Source organism: Lolium rigidum, chromosome 3 (assembly GCF_022539505.1).
Source record: "Lolium rigidum isolate FL_2022 chromosome 3, APGP_CSIRO_Lrig_0.1, whole genome shotgun sequence".
Lineage (NCBI taxonomy): Eukaryota > Viridiplantae > Streptophyta > Magnoliopsida > Poales > Poaceae > Lolium > Lolium rigidum.
This window is the reverse complement of record NC_061510.1, coordinates 55905651-55932648: the sequence shown is the minus strand read 5'-3', so window position 1 is coordinate 55932648 and position 26998 is coordinate 55905651. Positions and strand designations below refer to the sequence as shown.

Genomic DNA, 26998 nt, shown 5'->3' with positions numbered 1-26998 from the left:
CAAAAATGTTGAATGTTACAATAATAATTATAACCATTTCAACAAAAAGCAACAATTCCAACACTAATAGTTTCCTGTAGCCAAAAATATATTTACAACAAATCATTGCTATATTTACAACAATAGTCATTAGCAAAATTAACAAAAAAATTGATGTTTACAAAAATATTTAACTACATTAATTCACATGATAAAAAATCTTGACAACAAATCACGGAGTAATTTACAACAATAATCAGTAACTATCACATCAAATTAAATTAACTAATCATCAATTCATGTGCTTGATCTTAATCAAAGTCATTCCCAATAAAAATTAGCAACAAATCCAACAAAAAGCAAGTACAATTTTAACAAAAATTAACTGTGACATCTACTGTGGCGGCTTGAAGAACAGCGGCGCCTTGAGGCCCCTCACCTCACGCCGTCGCCATGTAGGAGCGGAGCCTCTTGCAGCTTCAAGAGATGGGAAGAGCCCAGCCGGCCTTGCCGGCGAGGAGCAAGGCGGACTCGCCTAGGGAGACGTAGGGCCGCCTCGCCGACGGAGGAGCATGGCGGCCTCGCCGGGGAGAAGCGGGTCGGCCTCGCCGGGGAGTAACATGGAGGCCTCGCCGGGGAGGAGCATGGCAGCCTCGCCCGGGAGAAGTAGGTCGGCCTAGGCGGGGAGTAACAGGCGGCCTCGCCGGGGAAGGAGCACGGCCGTCGCGGAAGAAGCAAGGCGGCCTCGCCGGAGAAGTAGCAGTGGCGGCCTCGCCGAGGAGAAGTAGGCCGGCCTCACCAGGGGAGTATGCGGAGGAGAAGAGAGAGGGCCTTGCGGATGAAATTCGTCGGGGGAAGAAGATAAGGTTGGTAGTGGTGTGCTGGGCCCACTGGAAACTTTCGCTCATGGGGAACAACCGATCTTTTAGCTCGTTCGGTCGACCGAACCCAAGCATTGGCCAGCGCTGGCCGTCGGTCGGCCGACGCGGAGCACGTAAATCGGTTGCTTTTGGCACCGTCTGATCATGATCGTGTGGTCAACAATCACTTCCTCTTTCCTCGTGTGGGTTGCTTTCTGCTACCCTACCGCGCATGCTCGAGCCGTGTCGTAAGCATGCATGTCGCTTCCGGCCGCTAGAGCCGGGTCGCATGTGTTTGGCATTTGAGTGGAGTCCACCGTATGCTATTCCCGAGGTTCACAAATACTAATCCAACAAAAAAGTTGGATATTTACAACAGTATTTACAAATGATTACAATAAAAATCAACAATTTTAGCACTAACAATTATCCGTGCTGAAAAATATATTTACATCAAAGCTCTAATATTTTGTACAATAATTAGCAATAAACACAACAAAAATGTTGAATGTTACAATAATAATTATAACCATTTCAACAAAAAGCAACAATTCCAACACTAATAGTTTCCTGTAGCCAAAAATATATTTACAACAAATCATTGCTATATTTACAACAATAGTCATTAGCAAAATTAACAAAAAAATTGATGTTTACAAAAATATTTAACTACATTAATTCACATGATAAAAAATCTTGACAACAAATCACGGAGTAATTTACAACAATAATCGTGAACTATCACATCAAATTAAATTAACTAATCATCAATTCATGTGCTTGATCTTAATCAAAGTCATTCCCAATAAAAATTAGCAACAAATCCAACAAAAAGCAAGTACAATTTTAACAAAAATTAACTGTGACATCTACTGTGGCGGCTTGAAGAACAGCGGCGCCTTGAGGCCCCTCACCTCACGCCGTCGCCATGTAGGAGCGGAGCCTCTTGCAGCTTCAAGAGATGGGAAGAGCCCACCTGGCCTTGCCGGCGAGGAGCAAGGCGGACTCGCCTAGGGAGACGTAGGGCCGCCTCGCCGACGGAGGAGCATGGCGGCCTCGCCAGGGGAGAAGCAGGTCAGCCTCGCCGGGGGAGTAACATGGAGGCCTCGCCGGGGGAGGAGCATGGCAGCCTCGCCCCGGGAGAAGTAGGTCGGCCTAGCTGGGGGAGTAACAGGCGGCCTCGCTGGGGAAGGAGCACGGCCGTCGCGGAAGAAGCAAGGCGGCCTCGCCGGAGAAGTAGCAGGGCGGCCTCGCCGAGGAGAAGTAGGCCGGCCTCACCAGGGGAGTATGCGAGGAGAAGAGTAGAGGGCCTTGCGGATGAAATTCGCTCGGGGAAGAAGATAAGGTTGGTAGTGGTGTGCTGGGCCCACTGGAAACTTTCGCTCATGGGGAACAACCGATCTTTTAGCTCGTTCGGTCGACCGAACCCAAGCATTTTCCTATTTAGTTTGGGTACTCGCGGTCGGGCTAGGGTTTTACCGGGCCGGCCCAATCGTGCTCAGGTTGTATTGGCCAACCTGAACGCAAAAGAAATCTGAACACTGAGACTTGCCGCCGCCCGCCGCCATTAGAGGCCGCATCAGCCACCGCGGCCGCGAAATCGACTTCCAGCAGGCGCAGCGCGAAAGACGAGCAGGTAAAGCCCATGCCCTCGCGTTTACCTGAACAGCAACCACGGGTCGCTCGCGCCGCGAGGGGTTGCTACTGCCGCGGCTGCGCAGAAGAAGGCTCGCAGGGGAGCAGGAAGAGGTTCGGTTCGACGCCGTGCTGGTTCCTATTTGGTGTTTAGGATTTAGCAAATTTAGGGGGGCGAATTTCTCGTTCTGATGTGTTCTTTTGGTTTCGAACAGGCCCATGGAGATGAGCACGAATGTGCGGCCGCCGAAGCTTAGGGAGGTGATCCAGGTTCCCAAGAAGGTTAGTTGGTTGCTTGTGCAGTTCAGTTTAGACGTAGCGTGTTGCCGCGGGGAGCAGAGTTTGATTCGATTGGATTAGTAGTATATGGTAGTGGTGAAGTAGAGTGCGCGCACACCTTCCAGTTCAGTTTTAGCCTTTCTGAGTTCAGCTGTCATTCTTATTATCTTCACATGAACCTGTACATATGTAGCATGCATGCTCTATGCCTTATTACCCTGGGTGTTAAACCACACATTGGCATTGGAGGTGTCATGCTGCTTCAATTACATATGCTATTGTCCTGGATAATAGCTTGAGAAATATTGTTGAAAAATTCACGTGAATACATTGATATTGCGATCAATTTGATTTCTGTACCCGTTTTTTGCTTGAATCTCTGGCGTATTGGTGGAATTCAATATACTGGGGTCCTTCCTTGTTGCTTAATCCAACTAACTATTTTTTTGAAAGTAATCCAGGAACATGGAGCAAAGACAACCTTAAATTTGTCTTTAGCTATGTATTCTCCAAGAATTGTCTTTAGCTATTAATCTATTTTCAATTTTTTTGTTGATATACTTAGATTTTAAATGTCACTGTAAACTAAAAATAAGTTAACATATGAACTTTCCCTAGGGAAATGCACTTTGGCTCATAGGAGCATATGCTCCCATTATGTGAATCCACATTTCAAAGTATTAAAAAATTCTAAACTAAATTTTTACATGTACATCTAGACATTTTATGTTGGTATACAAGTTTTCAAAAGAAAAAAACATTTTTCTGTGGCTCCTGTAAAAAAGACAAATTTTAATGCTGTAACACGACTACGTACAGGACATTTTTTTGTCTTTTTTGTACACACCACACAAAATGTTATTTTTCCACGAAAACTTGTGAACGAACATAGGATGTCACAATGTATAAGAAAAATTTTATGTCAGATTTTTTTTGACATTTCTAAAATTGTTTTTTATTATTTTCTATAATGGGTGCATATGCACGCGTGTGCCAAAATGCCACCTCCCTTTCCCTATCTCAACTATGTTATGCTTAAGTTCAGGCTGTTGGTTTACTGCACTGTTGGGTGCAATTTACTGTAGCTCGGCAGTGACTGTACTGTACCGTATACTATGATTACTATCTTTTGAAGTTTGTTCTATTTACAAGATTTCTCCTTTTCCTATAAGTTGTAAGAGTCAAATCGTTCGTTGCCCAACATGCTTTGCTTTCTACCGTTTCGAAGTGCAGGGTTCTATCCCTTTTAGTCTTAACATGTTCTGTTTGAATCCTGCAAAATAAGGTGGGCAAATATCAGGGTTTCTTGCGTAGCTGATTATTTTCAATCATATCCATTTCCATGACTTTTAAGGTCTCCTCTATGGTTTTGTAATCTGTATGAAGTGGTTTAGGTATCATTTTCGAGTTTAGTGTGTTTGACACTTTGGTCAATTTCGTTTGCTTGCAGTTTCAGGAAAATATACAATTTCTTATCTGATCAGGAACTCCCCGCAGAAAAAGAGGTATATTCTATACCTCTGTCTGTCCACTGCCGTCTCATGAGTCATCGTAGAGGTTCTTTTTTACAGAATTAAATTTGTATCTTACACTGTCTTAATGTGTCTCTCCAGAAACTCCGAAAGTCAATTAAGAATTTGAAGGACCCTAATGCCATTTAAAAAGCGAAGAGTCAGATTACCTGGATTGCAAGATTTTTATACTTGTTGACAAGTTGAATTTTCGTAAAAGGTTTTGACATTTTTCTTATTGATATTTTGTTGTAATTTGCGGTGAAACTTTTGAATATCTAGATAGGTCATTGTGCAACCATTATTATAACAAAAAAATATGTACGAATTTATATGTAAATATTTCAATGTTTGACAGTCAGGCATTTGACTTCAGCATCCTTGTAAAGCATAATTGCAACTATGCAATCACGACACTCTATGTTCATGATTTAGACTTATTTGTCAAGTCAGAGTGATTTTTTATTTTACGCAAACTCAAGAAGGATGAGCAAGTCTCATTTTCTGACGATGCCAGGTGGAAATGATGCATTCATGCATTGTACAATCAGAAATAGACACTTATCCGATAATCACATGGTCAATCCAATTCGATATAATGTTAGGATATACACTGAGAAATGCTTGGTTAATCTTTTTTTTTGTTACATGTTTATTTTTTTAGACCAAATATACAGTGTGTGGTTATTTCAGGGCTGGGTTCCTTGTATTGAGCAATGTTATCAGTCTTCCTATTTTTGTTCGCTGGTTGACGGTATATGTGTTTATCTTCAGGATCAGCAGTTGAGGTCTAATCCTCAGAAAAACGTTCAATCAGAAATTCTGCGTGGACACATTAAGAAAGAGAGGGAAGCAGCGACGGCCATGTTATCTGAAGAAATGTTTGTTCCTAAATCCCATTACACCCATTTTCGTTTGTTGTCCAGCTGAAATTCGTCGAAGGAAGTTGATGGATAAGTACAATGAGCTCAAGGTAACGCACTCAGGGTTCATGTGACTGCTAATTTTCCACACTTATGGACATCTCTGGCCTTACGCTTCAGTTCATGCTGTCCATTTACAGGAGATGGAAAGCTTGATGCTTATGGAGAAGCGAAGGAAGAAGAATGCCTCCAAAGATAATCGCTACATGTCATGCCGAACGGACGGGGGTGGTGTATTTCTATCATTTTGTCTCTGTCCTAATGTCCCAGATGTTCACCAGCAACCATGAGTAGGAGTTACCCATAGACCTAAATTTATAGCCGAGCTCTGGTTGTTGGTAGGGACAAGGTATTGTAAGTAAACTCGAACCATGATATAATGCTTGTTTCGTTCACTGCTTTCAATCCTTTTCTTACCAAGTAAAAAAAAACTGAGCAGGGCAGAGCTTCATTATCTCTCAGTTGGGTATTCCTGAACTATACTCATTCTTGGAGCTGACCTGATCATTCCACCGAAAGTAAAGAGTGATCTCATTTCATGTCTGTCTTAAACTAACACTTACTTTGTCCATTTCATTTGGACTGGAAGAAGAGATCGATCCCAGTTCATATCTCTCTTAAACTAACATCTGCTTTGTCCATTTCTTTTCGCACATACAGCTGGAGGCATCTACTGTAGAACACTTGGTAATGGCCTTGACAATTTGCCACCAGGACGCCCGTTGCAGATTGTTCCAACACATGGAAACAGATAAGCTTTAACCCTTTTGATTTTAATTAGTCTATCCGGCCTAGATGCAGCAAAACTGACAGGGACAGTTCAGATAGACAAACCAATGAGTAAGTGAGCACTTGGTCAATATTGCATATGAAGGCTACTAGATTCGTGTGATTTCTCCGAAGGACAGGAAGCGTTGTGCACATGCAATCTATTATACTTCTCATATCCTAGTTGCTTCAACATATCTTCTATCCATAATATTGACCAAGTATCACAACTAGAACTATCAAATTTGTCAACAGTTGCACTAATATTTGACAAGTTTTCACCTATTCCATAAAGTGCTCAATCTCCACTAATAGCATATATTCATCATCACCTACAGTGTACAAATATGCAACAATACTAACAGTTTTGCGACGTTGAATAAAAAGTAACCTTACTTGACAAAGTTTCATGGCAAACAATTAATTTGAACTACAAAATAGGACATATATAGTGAACTAACTTGGCCATTTCATTCAGGTCAAAACAGGATGCCATTGTATCATGATCAACCAAAGCATACCTCATTTGAGCAACTTTCATCACATCCGAGCACTGAACAACCCAAGCATAAGAGCATCTCCACCGCGGAGCCCCAAATCATCGCCGGCAGCAGTTTGGGGAGTCTAGAGAGAGAAACTGCTCACACCGGCGGTCCCAATAAAAATCCACGTCATCACGAGCCCAATAGAATAGCCGGTGAGCCACAACCGATCCCTGTGCGAAAGGAAGCTATTGGGGGCACCGGCATCACAAGCAGGAAAACTCCACCTAGGAAGATTCCCGCCGGCCCACACATCAGCCTCTCTCTCCCCCACCTATCACTCTCTCTTCTTTTTAATTTCCCACCTACACTCTCTCTCTTCTGCCATGTGTTGCCGGCACATGCTAGGTTGACCGGTGTGGAGAGTCTAAACATTTTAGCCGGGGTTTGCTGCCGGCGGTCCCAATACGTAGCCGGCATGTGTGCTGCCGGCTAGTATTTGAGGGTCACCGGTGGAGATGCTCTAACCGACTAGATTGAAAAAATCAAATCTTTTTACCACTTCCTCGTACACATAAGCGATTAGATGAACCAATCAAGCGCCGCTTAAGCCAGAAAATCAACCGAAGCGACTTTGATCATCCCTACAGAAGAACCCTAGCTAAACCTCACCAAAAGCACTAGGAATTAATTAAGATCCATGGAGAGGGGAAAGGGGCTTTGCCATAATGCGGTGGCTCTTCATCCCAACGATGAAGGCGGGGCTCAGGCGACATTCCCGTGGTTTCTACGGCGGCGACATCGTCCACACCAGCAACTTCTGTTTCCGAGGGGTTCCTTGGCTAATTTTCCGCATTGACTGATTAGCACAAAGTAACAGTCTTGTGCTCCAATTCGAACTTATTAGCACAGAGTAACAGTCTTGTGTTCCAATTCGGACTGATTAGCACAGACTATCAAGTTTTAGAATCACCCGACACCAATTTTCAAGTAGTTGGACTGGTTTGCGCCCACCGTAGTACAAGTAGTTGGACCTCCGGTGTAATTTCTAAATGTATTTTTTCACTTCCAGTTTACAAGTTTCAAAAACAAAAACTGCAGAGGTACTTTCGCCTCCTGCCTACCAAAGCAGTTGACTGGCATGCCGCATGCACTGCAGCAGCACTCGTACATCGCTGCCCGGCTCTTTTATTACGCACATATTACTACAAACACCTTTAACGATCACTTCACATCATATACAGAGAAACCAGTCTCGTGTCCCAGAGGCTTTTTAAGGCTAAACACTGACAAACATGTCAACGCCAACAAACTAAAACCGGAAAAGGGCAAGCTACGTACGGTTCGGTTCTCTTCCTTGATTTGGGACGGTGATAAACCCTAAAAGCAGCCTGGCCAAGGCCTGGATCATTTGCTGCCGCCTTTGCCATGGCCGTAGAGGCGGAAGAGGTTGAAGGCGGAGAGGAGGGAGATCCCGACCATGTTGGCGCTGGCGGCGATGGCGCAGGCGACGGCTCCCCCCGCCTGCGTGCAGAACCGCTGGTACAGGTGGCACGTCTTCATCCACTGGAACTCCGCTTGCCCATACTTGCCTATCAGCGCCGCCTCCATCGCCACCGCCACCGCTCCGATTATGATGTACGCCATAACCTGCACATGCATCGACATTTTTCACTTTTACAAACCAGTCACTCACAGTTGAGGAAGTCTCAAAGATAGCAGGAAGAACTTAGTTTCAAGGTACTCAAAAGGTCAAGATCGGCCAGCAAATTATTTTATATGTGTCAGTTCAGTACTAGTACTATAAGCTATCGTGTCGAACTCTTAGAAGCCAGTAGTAGCAAAGTAAACACGGCTTCCTCCAGATGAACATTGATGTGTTGTGGGAGATCAACAACTCAGGGCTTCGCATTCATACCACCACCATGTGGGTGGGGGTGTTTTGATGGTTCTGAACTTCTGATCTCACCTAATACCAGTATGCCCTGTTCATCCCGGGTGCTTGCTGAATTCAGGCAGCAAATGCACATGTTGATATTTGACCGTGAGAGATCATTCACTTGTCAATTTGGCAACATGCAAGATCTCTAGTATGGCATACATAGGGTCACTGAAAATGCATCACCGCTCTGGGTTGGCATATGGACCGGAATGCTGGGCCAGCCGCTAATAGTTAAGTCTGAATTAGCTGTGTTTTTCCTCATAATGGTTTTGCCAATTATCGTGGAACATACCAAGATATAGCTATGCGTTGATTGTGATACATGGTCTGCTGTTCGGCCATGTTTAGATACCACATACCAGCAGCACTGCAGCAGCTAGACGGGCATGTGACCGGACGATAGCCCAATCTATAATTTCTAGGGTCAGAGATGGAAATGTCAGTATGGACAGTAAGTTTTCTACAGTCAGAGATGGAAGTGCCCCATATTATGCTATAAGTGCGAAATTCAAGCATAGTCTCCTTTTTTTTTCTCTGGAAAGGTCGGTATGGATAGAAAGTTTTCTAATTGGATTTTCTCTATCTGTAGAGCAAAAGAAACTACATAGTCCTTGTATCAGTAATTTGTGCAGTTAACACATCTGGCAAGTGCATGACTTTGGTCATACACTACTGGTACTATTCTCTTGTAGAAATAACTACAACTACTACCAACATGTGCCACTAGGGCTCTTGATTGGGGAAGCGTTTGGGTTGTTTATTAAAAGGGTTTCCTACGAAGACTATCATCTCGTTATTTCTGTTTGAAACTTTGGTTTAGGTTGCACTTCAATGAATAATTGTTTAATTCCTTCAACAGTAGAAAAAATCTGTTCAGTTTCAAGAATCAAGAGCAACATAGCAAGTGCTCATTATAGCTGGAAATTAAGTCACCCATTGACAGTGACAAAACAACGAGACAAACATGCATTATGCTAACGGAATCATACAAATGACAAGAAAAGCTGACGGTGACAGCAGCTACTTGCCTGATCACAGGAGAAGATAGCCCATGCCAAGGGCCTGCTGAGAAGGATGCCACCTCTCACAACGCTCACCAGGCACCTCGCACCTTGTAGCAGGCTGTAACAAGCAACCATTCCACTCGCTATCACCAAAATCCTGCATCAAAGACAAGTGACCTTAATTTAGCCGTGCGCTCTGTCCCTGTGATAGCTGATTCTTCGTACTTCCAGGGGAAAAACACCAGCTGTTTAGGGGGCTCTTCCCGAAGACACACTACTTGTAATAACAAGCAGTACTTTCATGTTCGCCTACAAAATTACTACTACTACGACATGTTACGACTTGGTGGCCTTGATTAGCCTTTCTGTGGTTTGTACTACGTACTTGCACATTACGTGACTCCATGCATTGGTCCAGTATGAAGATGGTCCTGCTAGCTAGAGCTAGCTATAGTTTGTAGGTGTTAAAAATATGGACATGATAAGATGAAGATACCAAGTTTGCCAATACAAACACACAAATCTGATGGCTTAAATACTGTCTACTGATGGGTGCCAAACATCCTGAATCACTGATCATGGAGCACTGTATATACTACTACGCATTTTCGCACAAATTCTACTCATAAGTTAGGCCAACAAAGAACAGCGCTTTGAAAAACTCGGTAAAATCTTGTATTTAGATGTAGTAAAACCCTAGACGTGCCTGAATCGTTCTTGCCGGTAGACGAGGGGTAGGTTCAGGCATTTACGCATGGCCATGAATGGTCGAAGTAACCATTCGACACTGTATCGGTCGAGCAGGAACCACGTGGTAGGTGCGAGCTGCTAGCCTGCGAGTGCTCAGCAGAGTGAAAGCACCGATGGATTGGAGCCTGAACACTTGCCGTACGTTCTCTCACCCGTTTCACTTGGCCAAGAAAGAAATTGGCCTTCTTTCTTTCCCCCTGCGACTGCGAGAGATGCCATCAAGGACAAGGCCAGTACCATTAATGGAGTTCCACGGCCAAGTGCGGCCACGCAGCTCTGTGCGGTGGCACCGGCTCATATGAGCGTTGGGCCGTTGGCTCCGACAGGGAAATATAATAGCTCAACCGTGCCATCGTCTCCGTCTTTAAGCGGCTGTTTCCCTTGTCTGCGACGAACGGACGGACGTCTCTTGGTGGTAGTGGTAGTTGTTCTTCTCTCCTGCCATTAATCGATCTCTCTACCGTCCCCAGCCAGCCATCGTCCTCACGGTTAGTTCACTTGGATGTGTGCCGGCCGATAGTTTAGTTGGTTCGCTCGTGCGCGCGTGCACAGTGCGTTTGAACAGTTGATGTGGTGGCTAACCTGATCATCCGTGTGCCGAATTAAGGAAGATTTCTATTGAAAGAGAAGTTTCAGGGGAAGAAGATTTTACTATAACTGAGCCAGCGTAGCTTTGAAAGGAAGTGGTACTAGGAGATTGACCGAGCTACTGGCACTGGGTAGTGGGCGGTGGCTACTGAACAACCGAAGGCAAGGTACATGCTCGATATGTGAAAACTGGTAACGAGAATCTTGAAAATATGGGCTCGATCCCATCGGTGACCAGTGGATACTAATGATTCCGCGACACAGCATCGCTGGAGCATTACCCTACAGTGTGAACCTCCGTACCAGTGGCTACTTCGTGTGAAAAGGAAAAGAAATTCAGAAGCTTGCTGCTTCACTCTACAGAAAAATGATCTTCTTGCTGCTACACAACTTCAGTGAACCCATGATCTCTGACTACCCAAGAGGGGGAATTTCGTAAAGAGAGCCGCTGGATTTACTATTGCTACTAACAGAGACGGCATGAGATCAAGACGAGGTGTGTTTGGTGGAGAGGAAGGGCAGGTGGGCTTACACGAGGGACTGCATGTCGGTGTACCGGGCGACCTTGTGGATGGAGAAGAAGGTGCGTGACTGGCGGTCGGCGCCGAGCAGGGCGGCGGCGAGCACGGCGAGCCCGCAGGCGGCCCACCGCAGGAACACCTCGGCGGCGCGCACCCGCCGCTCCATGGAGGCCGACACGCGCCCACCCGCGCCGTAGTAGCACACCGGGACGTTGCCGGGGCTCACCCCGTCGTCTCGGCCTCCCTGGCTCATGGCTAGCTAAAGAGAGTTTCTGATTCCTCCTGCTGCTGTTCACGACTGGCTACTGATGACTGATGAAGCAGAGCGAGAGCAGAGTTGATGTGTACGCTACGGGACGGGGAGCGGAGGTATTTAAAAACGGGCAGAGACGAAGATGCAGAGGATCGTAAAGTAAATGTGCAGCGTCTTGGCTAGGCGCACTCCACCAACCGGGCACCGTTGGAGGGCCGTCCGGATGTGGATTTAATGGCTGGGATCAAACGTGTTTATTCACTTATTCAGTTTATGGAGATAATATATAGTACAATTTTGTGTTTCTATCTTTTACTGTGGCAAATCAGCGCTAGAAGTTCTTCTTGAAAAGGAGGAGAACTCCAAACGCGATTTTTTTTGTTTTGGGCAGGGTACTCCTATCCCACATGACCAGTAAAATCGAAATAAATATTAGATAAAATCAGAAAAATATGAACTAAAATTTTGCATGCATGTATGTACGTGTTACGTGCATATTTTTGTTGATTTTTTAAAAACCTAAACTTAATAGGAGAGGAGAGGCAGTCCCGATTTACTATGAACGTATGTTCGGAGAACTCCGGCCTGTCCTCGATCAGTCCATGCACATGGATTCCCTGTGCACCAACAAAACAAAGACCGAATTCAGAAATTTACAGTTTACGACACTCGATTAGTCTACTTACATAGGGATGATCTGAGCTAGGGTTTGCTCTTACAACTTACTAGACCTCACAAGTAATATTCAGTAAATTTCAGAGTTTGCGACACTCCATTACTGTACTTCCACGGGATGATCTGAGCTACGGTTTGCAACAACGACGGTTGGCGTAATCTGAGCCGTTGGATGGACGACCGAGAAGGAGCTGCAACGTCTCCTGGCGTGAAGCAGTAAGTGAGGATGGGGGTCATTAGATTGATGATCGACGATATGAGTTCAAACCAACAACACAAGTAGAGGTTCTGTTAACAGAAGATCAAATTTAATTAACATTTCTTTAGGTATTGAACAAGGATCCTGACGGTTCTCCCTCCTTAGTATCAGACTTGTCCGCAAGGCTGGAAGAGTCATGGGAGTATATTTTTCATGAAATTTGAATCCTCCTAGGTGGACGACAAAGGAGGAAGGATGTCCTTTTTCTTCCTAGCAATCCGTTTCATGTCCAACACTTTCTTTGGGTCTCTCTGATTAGTTCCATTAGCATCAATGAGGGGCAGAGTTGGTGTTGGAATGTCCACTGGTCAAATATTTTCCCTGTGGAATGTTGGATGTAGAAGGCATCCTTCAAGTAAGAGTAACTTTTATGTAGTGCTAATTTTTTTTCCAATACTCTAAATGGGCCATACAATTTTAAATGCATCTCTGGATTCTTAGAGAGGAATGTATATATGGGTGTACCTTTAGATCCTATCTCCAATTTGAAGTTCCCTTTTAGGTCCGTTTCGGCTGGTGTAGTGAATCATTCTTTCTTTTGCTTGTTGCAAATTTCTTTGAAGATATGATTAGCTTCTTATCTTTTAGCTAACATTGCTGCAACATCTTCAGTAGTATCATCTAATAAGAACATTTCAGCAACTCGGAGAGGAGGCAAACCATATAGAGCTTAGAATGGTGCCGATCTTCAAGTGTGTGAACTAGTGTTTTGTACCACCATTACGCTAGTGTTAGCCAGGAGTGCTACTTTGTAGGCTGTGTAAAGGACATGCACCGTACGTTGGATCTCAAGGAATTGAGGGCATCTCCAACCGCGCGACCCAAACGGACGCGCTGGGCCGTCCGTTTTGGGCCGTTTGGGTCGCCGCCCGGACACGCGGACAGCGGCCCGCGTCCGCGTGTCCGTTTGGGTCGCGCGCTGCGCCCAACGCGCGGACGCATCGCAAATTGGAGAAACACGAAAACAAATTTAAAAGGGCAAATTTAAACGATATTTGATTAAACATATGCCCTATTTTGGGCAAATTTAGTACATAGCCCTATTTTGGGCAAATAAAACTAACAAAAGAAGCCCCTATATGGGCTTTTAAATTTAAACTAAAATATAAACAGTAAAATAAAAACTCTCTAGGGTTTGGTCGGCGGCGCGGTGGCCGCCGGTGCGCCGCCTAGCCCCCGTGGGCGTCGTCGGCGACGTCGTCGAGGTCCCCGGGCGGCGAGGCACCGTTGTGGCTCGACCGCGCCGGGACTCCGGCCAGTGGAGACCACGTGGCCTCCTCCCACGGCGAGTGGGGGTCCGGAGCCACCCGCGCCGCCCGGAGGCGCCGCTGCCTCTCCTGCCGGCCGGCGCCGCCCGGCCTCCCGGCGCCGACTCCTCCGGGCCGGCGGCACCTCTCCTCCCGGCGGCGCCGCTGCTCGGCGGCGCGGCGCCCGGCCTCCTCCCGCCGCGCCGTCTCCTCCTCCTCCTCCTCCCGTCGCGCCCGGAGGGCCCGGGCGTAGAGCTCCCGGCCCTCCGCGTCCTCCACCTCCCGCCGCGCCGCCTCCTCCATTTCGGAGGTGCGAATGGCCGCATGGAGTTGCGGCCATTTCGCCTCCTCCTCCGCCGCCGAGACGATGAGGGCGGCGCGGAGGTCCGGGTCCTCCTCCGAGGACTCGGGCTTGGGCTCGAGCGGCAGCCGGCGGCGGTTGCGGCAATGCCGCGCCGCGGCGGGCGGCCTCTCCGATGTGGAGGCCGCCTCGGTTTCCGCACGATGGTCGCAGCGGCCGGCGGCCGACGCCGACTCGCTCGCTGGCCTCGTCGTCGTTCGCTCCGGGAGCGAACCGTCGCTTCGGGGCCATGGCGGCGGTTTTTGCTCGGGGAGTGGAGTGGGGACTGGAGTGGAGGGCCAGATCCCCTCCAATCCCCATTTAATAGACTCCCCTGGTCACCGACAGGTGGGCCCAAGGGAGACGAGGCGACCAGCACGCGGACGCGAGCGGACGGCGCGTGCCATCCGCGGCCACGCAAACCTAGCCCAGATTTGGGCCGGGTTTGCGTCGTTCCGGACGCCGCGGCCGTCCGCTTTTGCGGTGCGTCCCCGCGTTGGGCCGGGTTTTTGTCCGGCTGGACCCATCCGGACGCGCGGGCGCGGGATGGGTCGCCCCGTTGGAGATGCCCTGATTCACCCTTTAGGTCTGGACATCTATATGTGATGGTAAGAAGTAATCATGAGGAGTTTAATGCCTAATGATGTGAATAAATTTCAATGAGAGGTGACTAGCGAAGATTATATCCCTATCTATAACAATAATATTAGGTAGGCTATGTAATTTGAAGATATTATCAATGAATTTTTTTGGCTAACATCTTGACTGTAACTGGGTGTTTCACGACAATGAAGCGATCATACCTTTTGGATCAGTTAACAACCACACGGATAATATCATTGTTTTGAGAGGTGGATAGGGCTAGGAAAGTGCAAACGGAGGCCGAGCTACATGTAGGCCTTCATTTTCAAACACTCAGAATTCATGTTGCAAAGATTTATAAAATCTGAATCAAAATTCTGTAGATAGCTAATGTTGTATACCATAATGGTGTAAAATCTCAATACTAACTAGTACTTTATACTCTAGGCTACACACAAAAAAGGTTTCTGACAAATTTTATAGTGAATAGTGCACATTTCAATACTACAAAATTTCATTTTGTCAATTTCGTGTGGCCTAGAATACAAATTAGTTTGCATTGAGATTTTACAACATTGTAGCATACATCATTGTCTACCTCTAGAATTTTTTTAATATTTTTTCGAAAATTTATACAAATTTTGAGTGTTCAAAAATAAAGAGCTACATGTAGCTCGGCCTCGAAAACACCACACTTGGCCAAGCCTTAATAAAAATAAATAGAGATGTGAGCCCAAGCCATGTCAGGGACACAAAGGCTGCAACATGCCATGGTATTTTATTTTTCATGGTTTGTTGATCTGTCAAGCAGCGCATTTCATGATAATTGGCCATTATCAATTATCATTCTAGGAAAATATAAAATTAGTTTATTCTATATAATGTGGTTCTTTCCCCAGAGTGTCCTCCCATTTTAGACTTGTGAAAGGCTAGCAAGATGTTATTCATGAGTGTGTTGGCATCTCCTAAAACAATTCTACTTTTTATCTTATGATTTCATTACGTAAACAACTAATTTAAAAGTCCATGTCCGACTCATAGATCTTTACCACATCAACAATCCAAGCATATAATGCTACAGTGCCCATTAGTGCATTTAGCTGGTATTGAACTATGGATAAGGAATCTCCACCCTATTTCATTTTCCTCTCTTGTATTCAAAGGGCTTGTAGATTACAACATGTTTTTTTGATAAATCTTATATAGTACTGTAACACCTTGGCCATGTTACCCTGGCAACTCAATGAATTGGCCCCACGTACCAACACATATCTTACACATGTGCATTTTGTCCTCACTCATGTACACTTGGGATCGATTTCTCGGTTGGTCACGCATGCTCAAATTTCTACGGGTCAAGCACGCTTAACCCCGGAGTTTTTTTAAGACGAGCTTCTAGAAAAAAAAGTTACAACTTGTTGGTATGAGTATTATATTAAACCTTTTAAGTCCATGGCTAGGATGTCACAGAGTAACCTGTTAAGCATAGGAAGTTTCTCAGTTTAGTTATATTTTTTGTACTTGGACATTTGGTGATAGCTTCTAGTTTTGTTGTATATGTAGCAACACCAATGTGACTAATTATAATACCATGTATGCAACCTATTTCTAACCAAATGTGCACTTGAATAATTTGGCTGGCAATTTTTTACTTTGAGACACTCAAAACTATGTCAAGGTGATTTTAATGATCAAATTCTCATTTACTGTAGATTAGTATGCCTTTGAAGAAAATAAATACACCTTTTGTGAGAAATGGCACCAAAAGTGTTTTCATCGGAGGCTGGAATCTTGCGGGAGCATTGTTAAGGCCACAAATGGCATGACCACATACTCATAGTGGCCGACATGAGCTGCGAAAGGTCTTTCGGTAATGTCCTTTGTTTGTATTCCTATATGATGATAACCACTCCCGAGGTCAATTTTTGAGATGTAGAAGATATTCTATGAAATGGGTTCTTATTTTTGATTGTATAAGCATTGAATTTTCTTCAATAAATGCACGATCTCCATGTGCCACCTTTCTTTCTGATTAATAAAGCAAGTAAGGAGAGGTACTTGGTATTATAACTTGTTCTTAATCAATTGTTCAATGATTATCTCCAGAAAGTGGCGAATTTGGTATGATTTGGTTTACCACTCTGGCTTCTTTCGTAGCTGTTGTTTTGTGATCACAATATCTTTTTGGTAGTAGAGATGTTGGACCCTTGAACACTTCAATATAATCTTGTAGGTATTTATAAATAAATTTATAGCCGTTGCTGGTGCAGAAGGAGTTGCAATAGGTTGTATCAGTATGATATGTTATATTAGTAGGACTTTATTTTTGTTCCTTTGATAGTTCTAAAATTGATGAACATTTCTTGTAGTCTAAGAGCATGGGGTATGATGTTTAATCCATTTAGATCCTAAAAAGATGACATATCCTTTAATGGAAACAACTTTGAATTAAATAGTAGTTCATGTTCGTGAATATTGTACTTGCAGTTGCAAGTGGAGAATTATCAATATAATTCTCCTCCATTTTCTACCAGTGCTTTGACCTTTTTGTATGGAATTAGTTCACTTTATATTTCTTGGTAACTCTGGAGTCATGAATGTTTTTTTTGCTGCCAGATTCGATTAATACATTAGCAGTGTGATTGCCAAATTTTGTTATGACTATAAATGTGTAATGTTATTTTTCAGTCCCATTGACTGCATGCATGGAATTTTGTAGGGGTTTATCTGAGGATGGTAATTTTTTCCCTAATAATTCTATGTCATATTAATAATCATCAAATTTGGTGACATATACAATATCATATTGTTCTTCATCATGTGCTTGTAGCTACTGAATTTGGGCTTTGGTACCTCATTTGCAGACTTTTTGTGTTGTGGAAACCAATTTTACCTGCACTTGTAAGAAAGGACATTCAACCTTGCTTGTTCTATGATATTAGTAATGACATGTTTTGGATGAGGCTGAAATTTAACAGGTTTAAAAGTAACTTGTCTTATGGTAGGTTGGTCAAATTATCTTTGAGAGTTGGAAGAGGAGGTGCTAACTTTTCAATCCTCACGGCATACCCCATGGTATCATGCATTTTAGTTGGCTTCATCCATTGAATGTGGCTTTGTATTTAACTATCCCGACACAAAACTATCCATTTAGTAGTCGGGCACCTTGTGTTGCTTTATCCCTTTTCATAATGTTCATTGCTTTCGCAAACTCTCGAATGTACTGAACCACAATGCCAATTTGGGTCAGCTGGAGAGTTTAATATTGTTAGTTTGTCACATATAGATTCATCTTCTATATATCTTTCATACCATTAGGCATGTATGTTTGGTTGTTTCTTCTTTTACCCATTTACATTTATTCCTCTTCATCCTCATGTTGTTGGGTTTGCTGAATTTGGTCAAGTTTCTCGAGTTACATGATTGGAAAATTTCCTTGGAAGTGTAGTTTTGTTGTCTATAGGGAATATTTTATGTTCTATCCAAATTCACTCCCTTTCGAGTGTTATCATGCAAAATGCTAGTGCAACTACACAGATGTTTTGCCTATGTGGTGCTCCTGTGCTAGAAATTGTTTGTTGCTAGCATTTCAGGTGGGCGTAGTAGGGTTATGGGGTGGTGGTTGTTCTTGTGGTACGTTAGTGGAAAATATTTTGTTGAAGTTTGCATGTATGTTTTTGAAATTATCTTGCATACTATCTAAGTTTTCATGAACCTTTGATGTGAAATCTAGAAAATCATGCTTGTTAGTTTCCCTAGCATGCCCATGTCATTAGATGTAGTATTTGATGGTTTTGCCATGGTACTTCAGAAGGGGTTATAAAGATAAGTGAGCTACCTTAATTAGCCGACCAAAAGAGAGGCCACATGGACAAAGGGGATTTAACACTATTAAGAACTAGCAATCGGACTCCGCTTTAGTGATCATACCGCCGTCGTGCATTGCCGTCAGCACCGCCTACCTCCGAAGGTAAAATGAACATGGTGCGAAGGGTTGGATTTTATTGATGAGGAAATTTTCTTCAATAATCAACTCCTACCCTAAACTGCACCCGAATTTTGCCCCTACCATCGACACCACACCTCCTCTGGGATCGAAGAAGAAGGTGAAAGATTTAATGAGATATCCCAACTTCAATGCCCTCCATATCCCAAATGATGCTAATGAATTGCAAGCTTCTAATACCAATTGTTAGACCTTCGCTAGTATTATTCACTAAGTATAGATAAAATTTAGATATTAAGAATTTTCAACACTCAATTAATCTACTTCTATAGGCATGATCTGACCTATGGGTTGCTCTTATAGAGCTGAGATCTACGATAACCATGACATGCCAGCTAGGTTTAAAACCGGTACATAAATGATGCACATTACATGTTAAGTCTCGAGCTAAACAGTTAGCTAATTGCCACAAAGAAATTGGCAGTTGAGGAAAAAGGCAAATGAAAATAAATTTAAACTTCCAGGTGTGCAGTAATGATAGTTGGCTCAGTCTGAGTCATTGGATGGATGATCGAAGGTTAGCTGTATCGACTCCTTGCGCGAAGCAATAAGTGAGGATGAGGGCCATTAGATTGATGATGTAGGTTCCAAGTTCAAACTGATAACACAATTAGACGTTCATTTAGTTGAGATCAAATTTAATTAACATTGAGGACGGACCGTGATAGCTGGCCGACCGCTCGCACTCTCTTCTTCGGTGTTGACCAGCGGCGAGATGGGTGAAGGTCCATACTTGCATAGGGGTAGCCTAGTAGTAGAATTCTAGGGGGTTGGGTTTTCCCTTATTGGGTTTTCTTGATGGGTGTTGTCATTGTGCCATCACGAAGTTCATTCATGGCGTCGGTGAGCAGTGTCACTTTAGAGAGAGTTCTTTTCCCTAGTCAATCTCCGTGATTGAGGAAAGTGGAATGCAGATCTTGTCGAAGCTTCTCCGAAATTAGCTCGCATGTGCTCTAAATTCGGATGCAGTTGCAATTTCCAATGTCCCTCGTGCCGCCATGGTGGTGAAGCAGATGATTTGGGCATGCAATTTCATGTTTGGATCTAGAGAGCCTTTTCATTGTTATGGAGTTGCCGCCAACGGAGAAAGAGAAGGTACAACAAACCTTCACTGGTCTTTGCAACTCCTTGTGTGGAAGAATCTGCCTAGCATGGAATTTTGGACGAACATTGGCCCTTTCAGATTTGGTGTTTGATGTTTGACGCCGACTCATTTCTTACGTCCTAGGTAAGGATGGCAATGGGTAGGGTATGGGCAGGGTAGGGCAATACCATACCCATACCCATATAGTCAATGGGTACAAACTTCTACCCATACCCGTACCCATGGGTATAAAACTTTACCCATACCCATACCCGGCGGGTACCCTTACCCATTGGGTACCCGGTGGGTAGGTTAGATTGTACATAAGCCAATCAGAATTTTACATTTATCGATAACAAATTCGATTAAAAAAACTAATTATCTCAACTCAATAATAGGTAGTTGAGTACATAACAATTAACATAATATAAAAATCACATTCTCGTATTCTAACTCATAAGTCAACAAAAGTAGACGTGTCACGTATGAATTTGACAATAAACGGGCAGGGTATGGGTATACCCGTGGGTACGAGGCTATACCCGTGCCCTGCCCATGAGTTAACGGGCAGGGTATGGGTACTACCCATGGGTATAAAAGTGTACCCATACCCTGCCCATGCGGGTACGGTACCCGCGGGTACCCGTACCCGTGGGTAAAATTGCCATCCTTGGTCCTAGGCATGCATGGTGTCGTTGTGGAGGCAGGGTGTCTACCGGAAAGCATGTGTGCCATCCATTTCGGGTGCAAAATGGTGGCGAAGCCAGAACTAATTCATTGGGCCAAGTGGTTTCATCCCCGGCGTCAACGTTCTCTGTTCCTAGTTGGAGATGCAGAAAGAGGCCAGTAAGGCTCACAATTGATAACCCACAAGTATAGGGGATCGCAACAGTCTTCGAGGGAACCAAAACCCAAATTTATTGATTCGACACAAGGGGAGGTAAAGAATACTTATAAGCCTTAACAACTAAGTTGTCAATTCAGCTGCACCTGGAAAAGCACTAGTAACAGGGGTGATGTGAAAGCAAGCAGTAATATGAGAGCAAGTAGTAACAAGTAACACGGCAGCAAGTAATAGTAACACGCAGGCAATGACACCGTAAAGTAGTTGATACTACTTCCAATGTCATATAGGAACGAGTATATGATGATGAGAGATGGACCGGGTTCCCAGCTATCAACACTAGTGGTAACTCTCCAATAACAAGTGTTGGGTGGACAAATTACAGTTGGGCAATTGATAGGATTGAAATAGCATTAAGACTGAACATCAAGATTATTAATCATGTAGGCATGTTTTCCATATATAGTCATACGTGCTCGCAATGAGAAACTTGCATAACATCTTTTGTCCTACCATCCGGTGGCAGCCGGGCCTCAAGGGAATCTACTGGCTAGTAAGGTACTCCTTTTAATAGAGCACTGGAGCAAAGCATTAACACTTGGTGAAAACATGTGATCCTCATATCTAAGCCTTCCCTCCAGCTTATCCCGAGCTTGCCGTCACTCGGGGCCTCGGGTTCCGGACATAGACATGTGCAAACAACTTGTAGATACAATCTAAGCAATAAGTATAGAGCTTAAATCTAAGATCATGCCACTCGTGCACTAGTGACAAGCATTAAACACAACAAGATTGCAGCAACAATAACTTCACAAACTTAATAGATAGACTAATCATAATGTAACAATTCATCGGATCCCAACAAACACAACACCGATTACATCAGATGAATCTCAATCATGTAAGGCAGCTCATGAGATCATTGTATTGAAGTATATGGGAGAGAGAATACCAACTAGCTACAGCTAGAACCCGTAGTCCATGGGGGAACTACTCACGGAGCATGATGGAGGCGGTGGCGTTGATGGAGATGGCTTCCGGGGCACTTCCCGTCCCGGCGGCGTGCCGTAACGGAGACTTCGTCCCCGAAACGGAGTTTCGCGATGGTGGCGGCGCCCCTGGAGTCTTTCTGGAGTTTCGTCAATTGGTATCGCGTTTTTAGGTCGAAAGGGCTTATATAGGCGAAGAGGCGGCGCAGGAGGGGCACCAGGGCGCCCTCCCCACCTGGCGGCGCGGCCAGGCCTGGGCCCGCGCTGACAAGGTATTAACTTGTCAATGCGTACGAGTTGTAGACTAGGGTTTCGTTGGATGTAGAGGGCAAGTAGATCTCGAAGGTTTCAGCCGAAAAGTACTCGACAATATGAAAACTAGGGTTTGTGAAACAATGATTCGATCCTCTCTTTGTCCCTCGACTCCCCCTTATATAGGAGGCGGAGCCGAGGGATTCGTGACACACAAGTTACAGAGTCCGGGAGGGTTTCTAACCCGTCCCGCAAGATTACAAACAATGCTTCCTATTACAACTCTAGCTTTTCTTAATAGTATCTTGGGATTCCGAATCTCTTTATCCTTCGGGTCGTGGGCCTTCATTAAACCCCAGGTACCATCTACGGCAGGCCCATTGGGGATACCTATGTCAGTAGCCCCCAAGATTTTGCTTGAATCGCAGAGTCAGGGAAAATCTCCACCTTTATATTTATTCAATAACTCTGAACTTTACCACATATCTTTGCATACGAATTTCTATATTATACAGGGATAATGGTAGTTGGGGCTAGTTCATCTGACGGATCAGGTACTAGTTAACTGCTCCAGTGGCAATCCGCAAAAACCTACTTCAAGATCACGTCCCTGGACATGATCTCGGGATACTCGGTGTAAACTTTGACAGGTGCCGCTTAAGGTCTTACCATTCTGTCGAGTCCCGACCATATTTATCGAGTACCTAACGCGTCCGTTAGGATTTTTCTTTGTATCCGTTGATACGGAAAAAAGTAGCAAACCGACGTCAGAGACGGCGCCACGCCACACAGAATGGATCTGGGGTCTTACCTTCGCAAAGTTTTGCGGCATTCAGAAATTGTTCGCAACTTTGGCGTTCTGAGTATATATTGTCGAGTGCTTTTTCGGCTGTTAGAATAGCACATTTTATTGAGTCAACGGATGACTTATATTGCTCTCCTGATGGGAGTTTATGTAGAGTTATTTACATAACTCGAAATATGCTCACTTTTTCTTCTTCTTTTTCTCTCTCTTTTTTCTTTTTTATAATTTCATCGGGCACGCGAACAGCGTTCCTGATGGGAGTAGCCCCCGAGGCTACAATCAAGGACTTGTGCTTGGGTGTAGGCTCCACGCCTTATGTCGCTATATTTTTTCACCTGTCGCATAGTTTTTTCAAATCTCTCGGGTGCGCGAACAGCGCTCCCGATGGGAGTAGCCCCCGAGGCTATGAGCAAATACTTGTATTTGATCATAGGCTCTCGCCATTTCTATTTTGTCTTTCTCCAATTTTTCATTTTTTCAAAGTAGCCCCCGAGCATTTGGGCAAAAACTTGTATTTGATCGAAGGCTCTCGAAATAATCCACAATCTTCTGCTGTCGCCATTTTTACGAACCTTCGTAGCCGAGATTTTCTCTTGCCAAGGTGACATCATTGCTGACAATAGCCACAATCACTTTATCGGGAAAACACGAAAACTTCTCTCTCACTGTCTTGCGGGCCCAAATTACGCATCGTATTGACACGTCGTGCAAGTGGGGGACACACGTCCTCCGCTTTTCCTGGCGCACGTATTGTAGCTCCTGTGCTTTCTCGTCTGTATGAAATTACTTTTTACCCCTTGTCCACGTGTACACCATCTGTCCCACAATCTCTCAATCCAACGGCGCGTCGATTCACCGCACCTCTATATAAAAGGCATCGTCTTCCTCCTCTAGTCCTTTCGCTCGCGCCGCACCTCTGCTTCTCCCCTGCAAAATCCTTCATTGCTCCTATTGCCTCAAACGCTCAACTACACTTCGCACTTTTCTCCGGCGCCATTGTTGATGCCTCCGCGCAGACTCACCAGGCACAACACACCCGAGTCTAAGATGGCGACTGATACGTCCAAAACGTATCTACTTTCCCGAACACTTTTGCTATTGTTTTGCCTCTAATTTGTGTATTTTGGATGCAACCCTCCTCTAGTCCTTTCGCTCGCGCCGCACCTCTCGCTTCTCCTCCGCAAATTCTTCTCGTTCCTCATAGTTCTTTGGAACTCCACCACACTCGCACCGTACCCCGCGCCATTTTTGATGCTACCGTTGCTAAAAGCTCACCGAGACACAATACCCGAATCCAAGATGGCGACCGAAGATCCGGGGAACATGAGCCGGGAAAGATCCACAACTTCTGTGACATCAATCTTCTCGAAGAAACCGGGAACGTTGAAGAAGGAAGGCGCTCTCCGCTTTCCCTCAACAATAGCACACTGACCTCCCCTCCAATGGAGTATCGGGTCGGGCTGCCGACCACCTCATCCGTGGTCTTTCGCCCCCATCCACAATTTCTTACGGGGTTGCTATTTATGTATGGACCGCAAATCGCATCATATTACTCCCAACTCCATCATCCTTAATTTTCATCACGTCGCGAAGCTTACCTCGGGAGTCCGGCCCCTAACCGGCTCTATGGAAACGCATTTTCTTCTCCGTCGCCGTAATGGCTCTCCCAATGTTTCCTACAACATTGGCGGCGTTGTCAATCGCGTCCGCCCGATGCCACGTAATACTTTGACGTCAAATTTCGATCAAGACAAGGGTGGCGCAAAAAGTGGTTGTACATCCATGAGGAGAATCATGGCTCGTTGAAGACAACATCCCTCCTTTTGATGGTACCGAAAGGTTCCGTCGTCGTCGTTTCGGGGGATGTATACCGACGAAGAAAAGCGGCGACAGACATTGATGAGTTACGCATCCACCAACTCCAAAATACCCGAGGACAAGAACGTCCCGGTATCCAAATCATTGCTGTATTTCTCTCTCAGGGACATGCGCCTAAGCTCGCAAAAACCCCCTTCCGGAAGTAGATATGCTGCTTAAAAAGATGTGGATCGTTTGCTCAGGATTTGTCGGTCAAGGATTAGAAAAAAACTTTGTCCTGCAGTGCTCCTCTCCTCAACAAGAAAGATCCCTGTCTTTCGTCTTGTCGGTAGAAACCAGAGGAACGCCACCAACGCGCTCCCCGAGGTACTCCTCGTATGAACTATTTTTCTCGAGTACTTATTTTTGTTGACATCTTTTAATAATTTTGTCGACATTCTTCTTTTTTGTAGAAACCATCCGCATTCTGTTTCTCTTGGCCTCTTTCCGAGAAGAGAAGTCGAAGAACGGCTATTGTCACCGACGACAACCGTGTACTTCTCGCCCGAAAGTGAAGCCGCAGTGTTCTCGAAAATCTCGTGATTCCGCCAAAAAAGTACATTCTCCGAGGCTACGGACGAAGACAGCCTCCTCCCCAAATTATTTTCTCCGGTGTCGAGGAAAAAAGGAGGAAACCGTCGACTCCTATTTCTTCCAAGACCTCCGCACACCTCCCGGCCGACAGTTGCTCCCACCGAAAAAGGACAACTTTTCGACCCCACAACGATGCTCTTATCGCCTCGTAAGTTCTTGTCGCCGTTTTTGTTTGCCATCGATTGTTTCACCATATGCTCTTACCTCTGCCTTGTCGCTTTTTGTAGTGATGATGACGATGAGATTCAACCTATCGACGCGATCGTCGAACGAGTACGTCTTACCTTAGTTGTTTCTCGTTTCCGCGGGGATGAAACTTTTCGCTCCTCAACGAGATGAAGAGCATTCCACTCCGATTGCCGCCCGAGCTCTTCGCCAAAGAGAGCTAGGGTAGAAGCACCCAAGGAACCTCTCCTCGTCGGTTGGGTGTTCCGCACGACCCACCAATGGATGATGTAAGTCTTTCTCTATTATTTTTCCGAACATTTCAACACGAGACTCCCTTTTGCGTAAGTCCCACGAACTTTTCCTTCCTATATTGAATATTTTTAATCTTCTTCGCATGTGATGAAGGAATTTAGAGCTCATTTTCAAGACCAATTCGTTCTTACCGTAGATCAAAAATAAACTTGAAAGTACTATTTTTTTCTGTCTTCCGTCGTTTTTTACTCTCACTGTTGTCGCGATATTTACCCAAATCACAGTATTTACTTTTCCATAAACTCTTGCCGAAACTTCAAACGCGCCGACGTCTTTAATAAGTTAGAGCAAAGCGAGGGCGTTCTGCCAAGAAAGCCTGGACCGATGTCGCCGCGTCGTAGACCTTCGAAAAGGTCGAGAGGCTAAACCTCTTTTTAAGTGCAGCATATACCGAACAATCGCCACGCGAAGAGGCAATTATCAAGTTGGGTCAAGGCCATAAAGCCGTCGCTACAAGAAGTGCCCAAACTATTTTTGACTTCCTTGAACTTATTTTTCCTTTTGCTTACTTATCAATAAATTTTTGCCTTAGCAGGAAAATGGGTCAAGAATATGAACTTAGGGATCCCGAGAACGATCCCCTTCTCGACGCCGTTTTCTCTCCCATTCACATGGAGACGTAGCACGATGGTTCTACGAAGCTCAGCGGACGAGCCTGAAGGCACTCCTTTCTTCCCCCAATAGCAACAACCCGCGCCACCTCTTTGCTCTCGCCAAGTGCTTCAATACTCCCGAAAATCTTGGCCTAAACTTCGTCAAGAAGGTTTGAAGGTTGGCGGAAGGCACTATTGCTCCGGTTGCCGATAGCCAACAAGATATCGACCGTATCAGGGTTGGCCACACACGCAGAGATGGAGACCAAGAAGTGTGGCACACGATCAAGGTCACAAACCGAACTCGAAGAAGGTTCGCTATCTTGGGTGCAAGCCAACTCCGCCTCCAAGCTCATCCAAACCGAGGTCCGTAGACCACCCCGTTTTTCCCTTTTTTTTTTTCTTCTTCCTTGATGCCGCCGCCAAAGTAGCGATATTAATCGATACGTCTCCAACGTATCGATAATTTCTCGTGTTCCATGCCACATTATTGATGTTATCTACATGTTTTATGCACACTTTATGTCATATTCGTGCATTTTCCGGAACTAACCTATTAACAAGATGCCGAAGTGCCGCTGTCGTCTGCTGTTTTTGGTTTCGTAAATCCTAGTAAAGAAATATTCTCGGAATTGGACGAAATAAAAGCCTGCAGGCCTATTTTTCTCACGAAGCTTCCGTAAGTCCGAAGACGAGACGAAGAGGGCCACTGGGTGGCCAAACCCCAGGGCGGCGCGCCCCACCCCTCGGCCGCGCCGCCTATGGTGGGCCCCCGTGGCCGCCTTCTCGACTTGCTCCTTCCGCCTACTTAAAAGCCTCCGTGACGAAACTTCCTAAGCATCGAGAGCCACGACACTCTGAAAACCCACCGCAGACGCCGCCGCCGCCGATCCCAT

At 45.1% G+C, this 26998-nt stretch overlaps 1 protein-coding gene and 1 pseudogene across 1 annotated transcript; one reads left to right on the top strand and one right to left on the bottom strand.

Moving 5' to 3' along the window:
• Positions 1-2484: 2484 nt before the first annotated feature.
• On the top strand, positions 2485-5477 carry LOC124694868 (annotated as a pseudogene).
• Positions 5478-7639: 2162 nt separating this feature from the next.
• Positions 7640-11495, bottom strand: LOC124696179 (CASP-like protein 2U2). The gene is made up of 3 exons (XM_047228942.1): positions 11254-11495; positions 9408-9540; positions 7640-8087 (listed from the first exon to the last, which is right to left on the bottom strand). Exons 1-3 carry the CDS (start codon positions 11493-11495, stop codon positions 7845-7847), a joined length of 618 nt encoding a protein of 205 aa, XP_047084898.1. The 3' UTR covers positions 7640-7844.
• Between the last annotated feature and the right edge of the window lie 15503 nt (positions 11496-26998).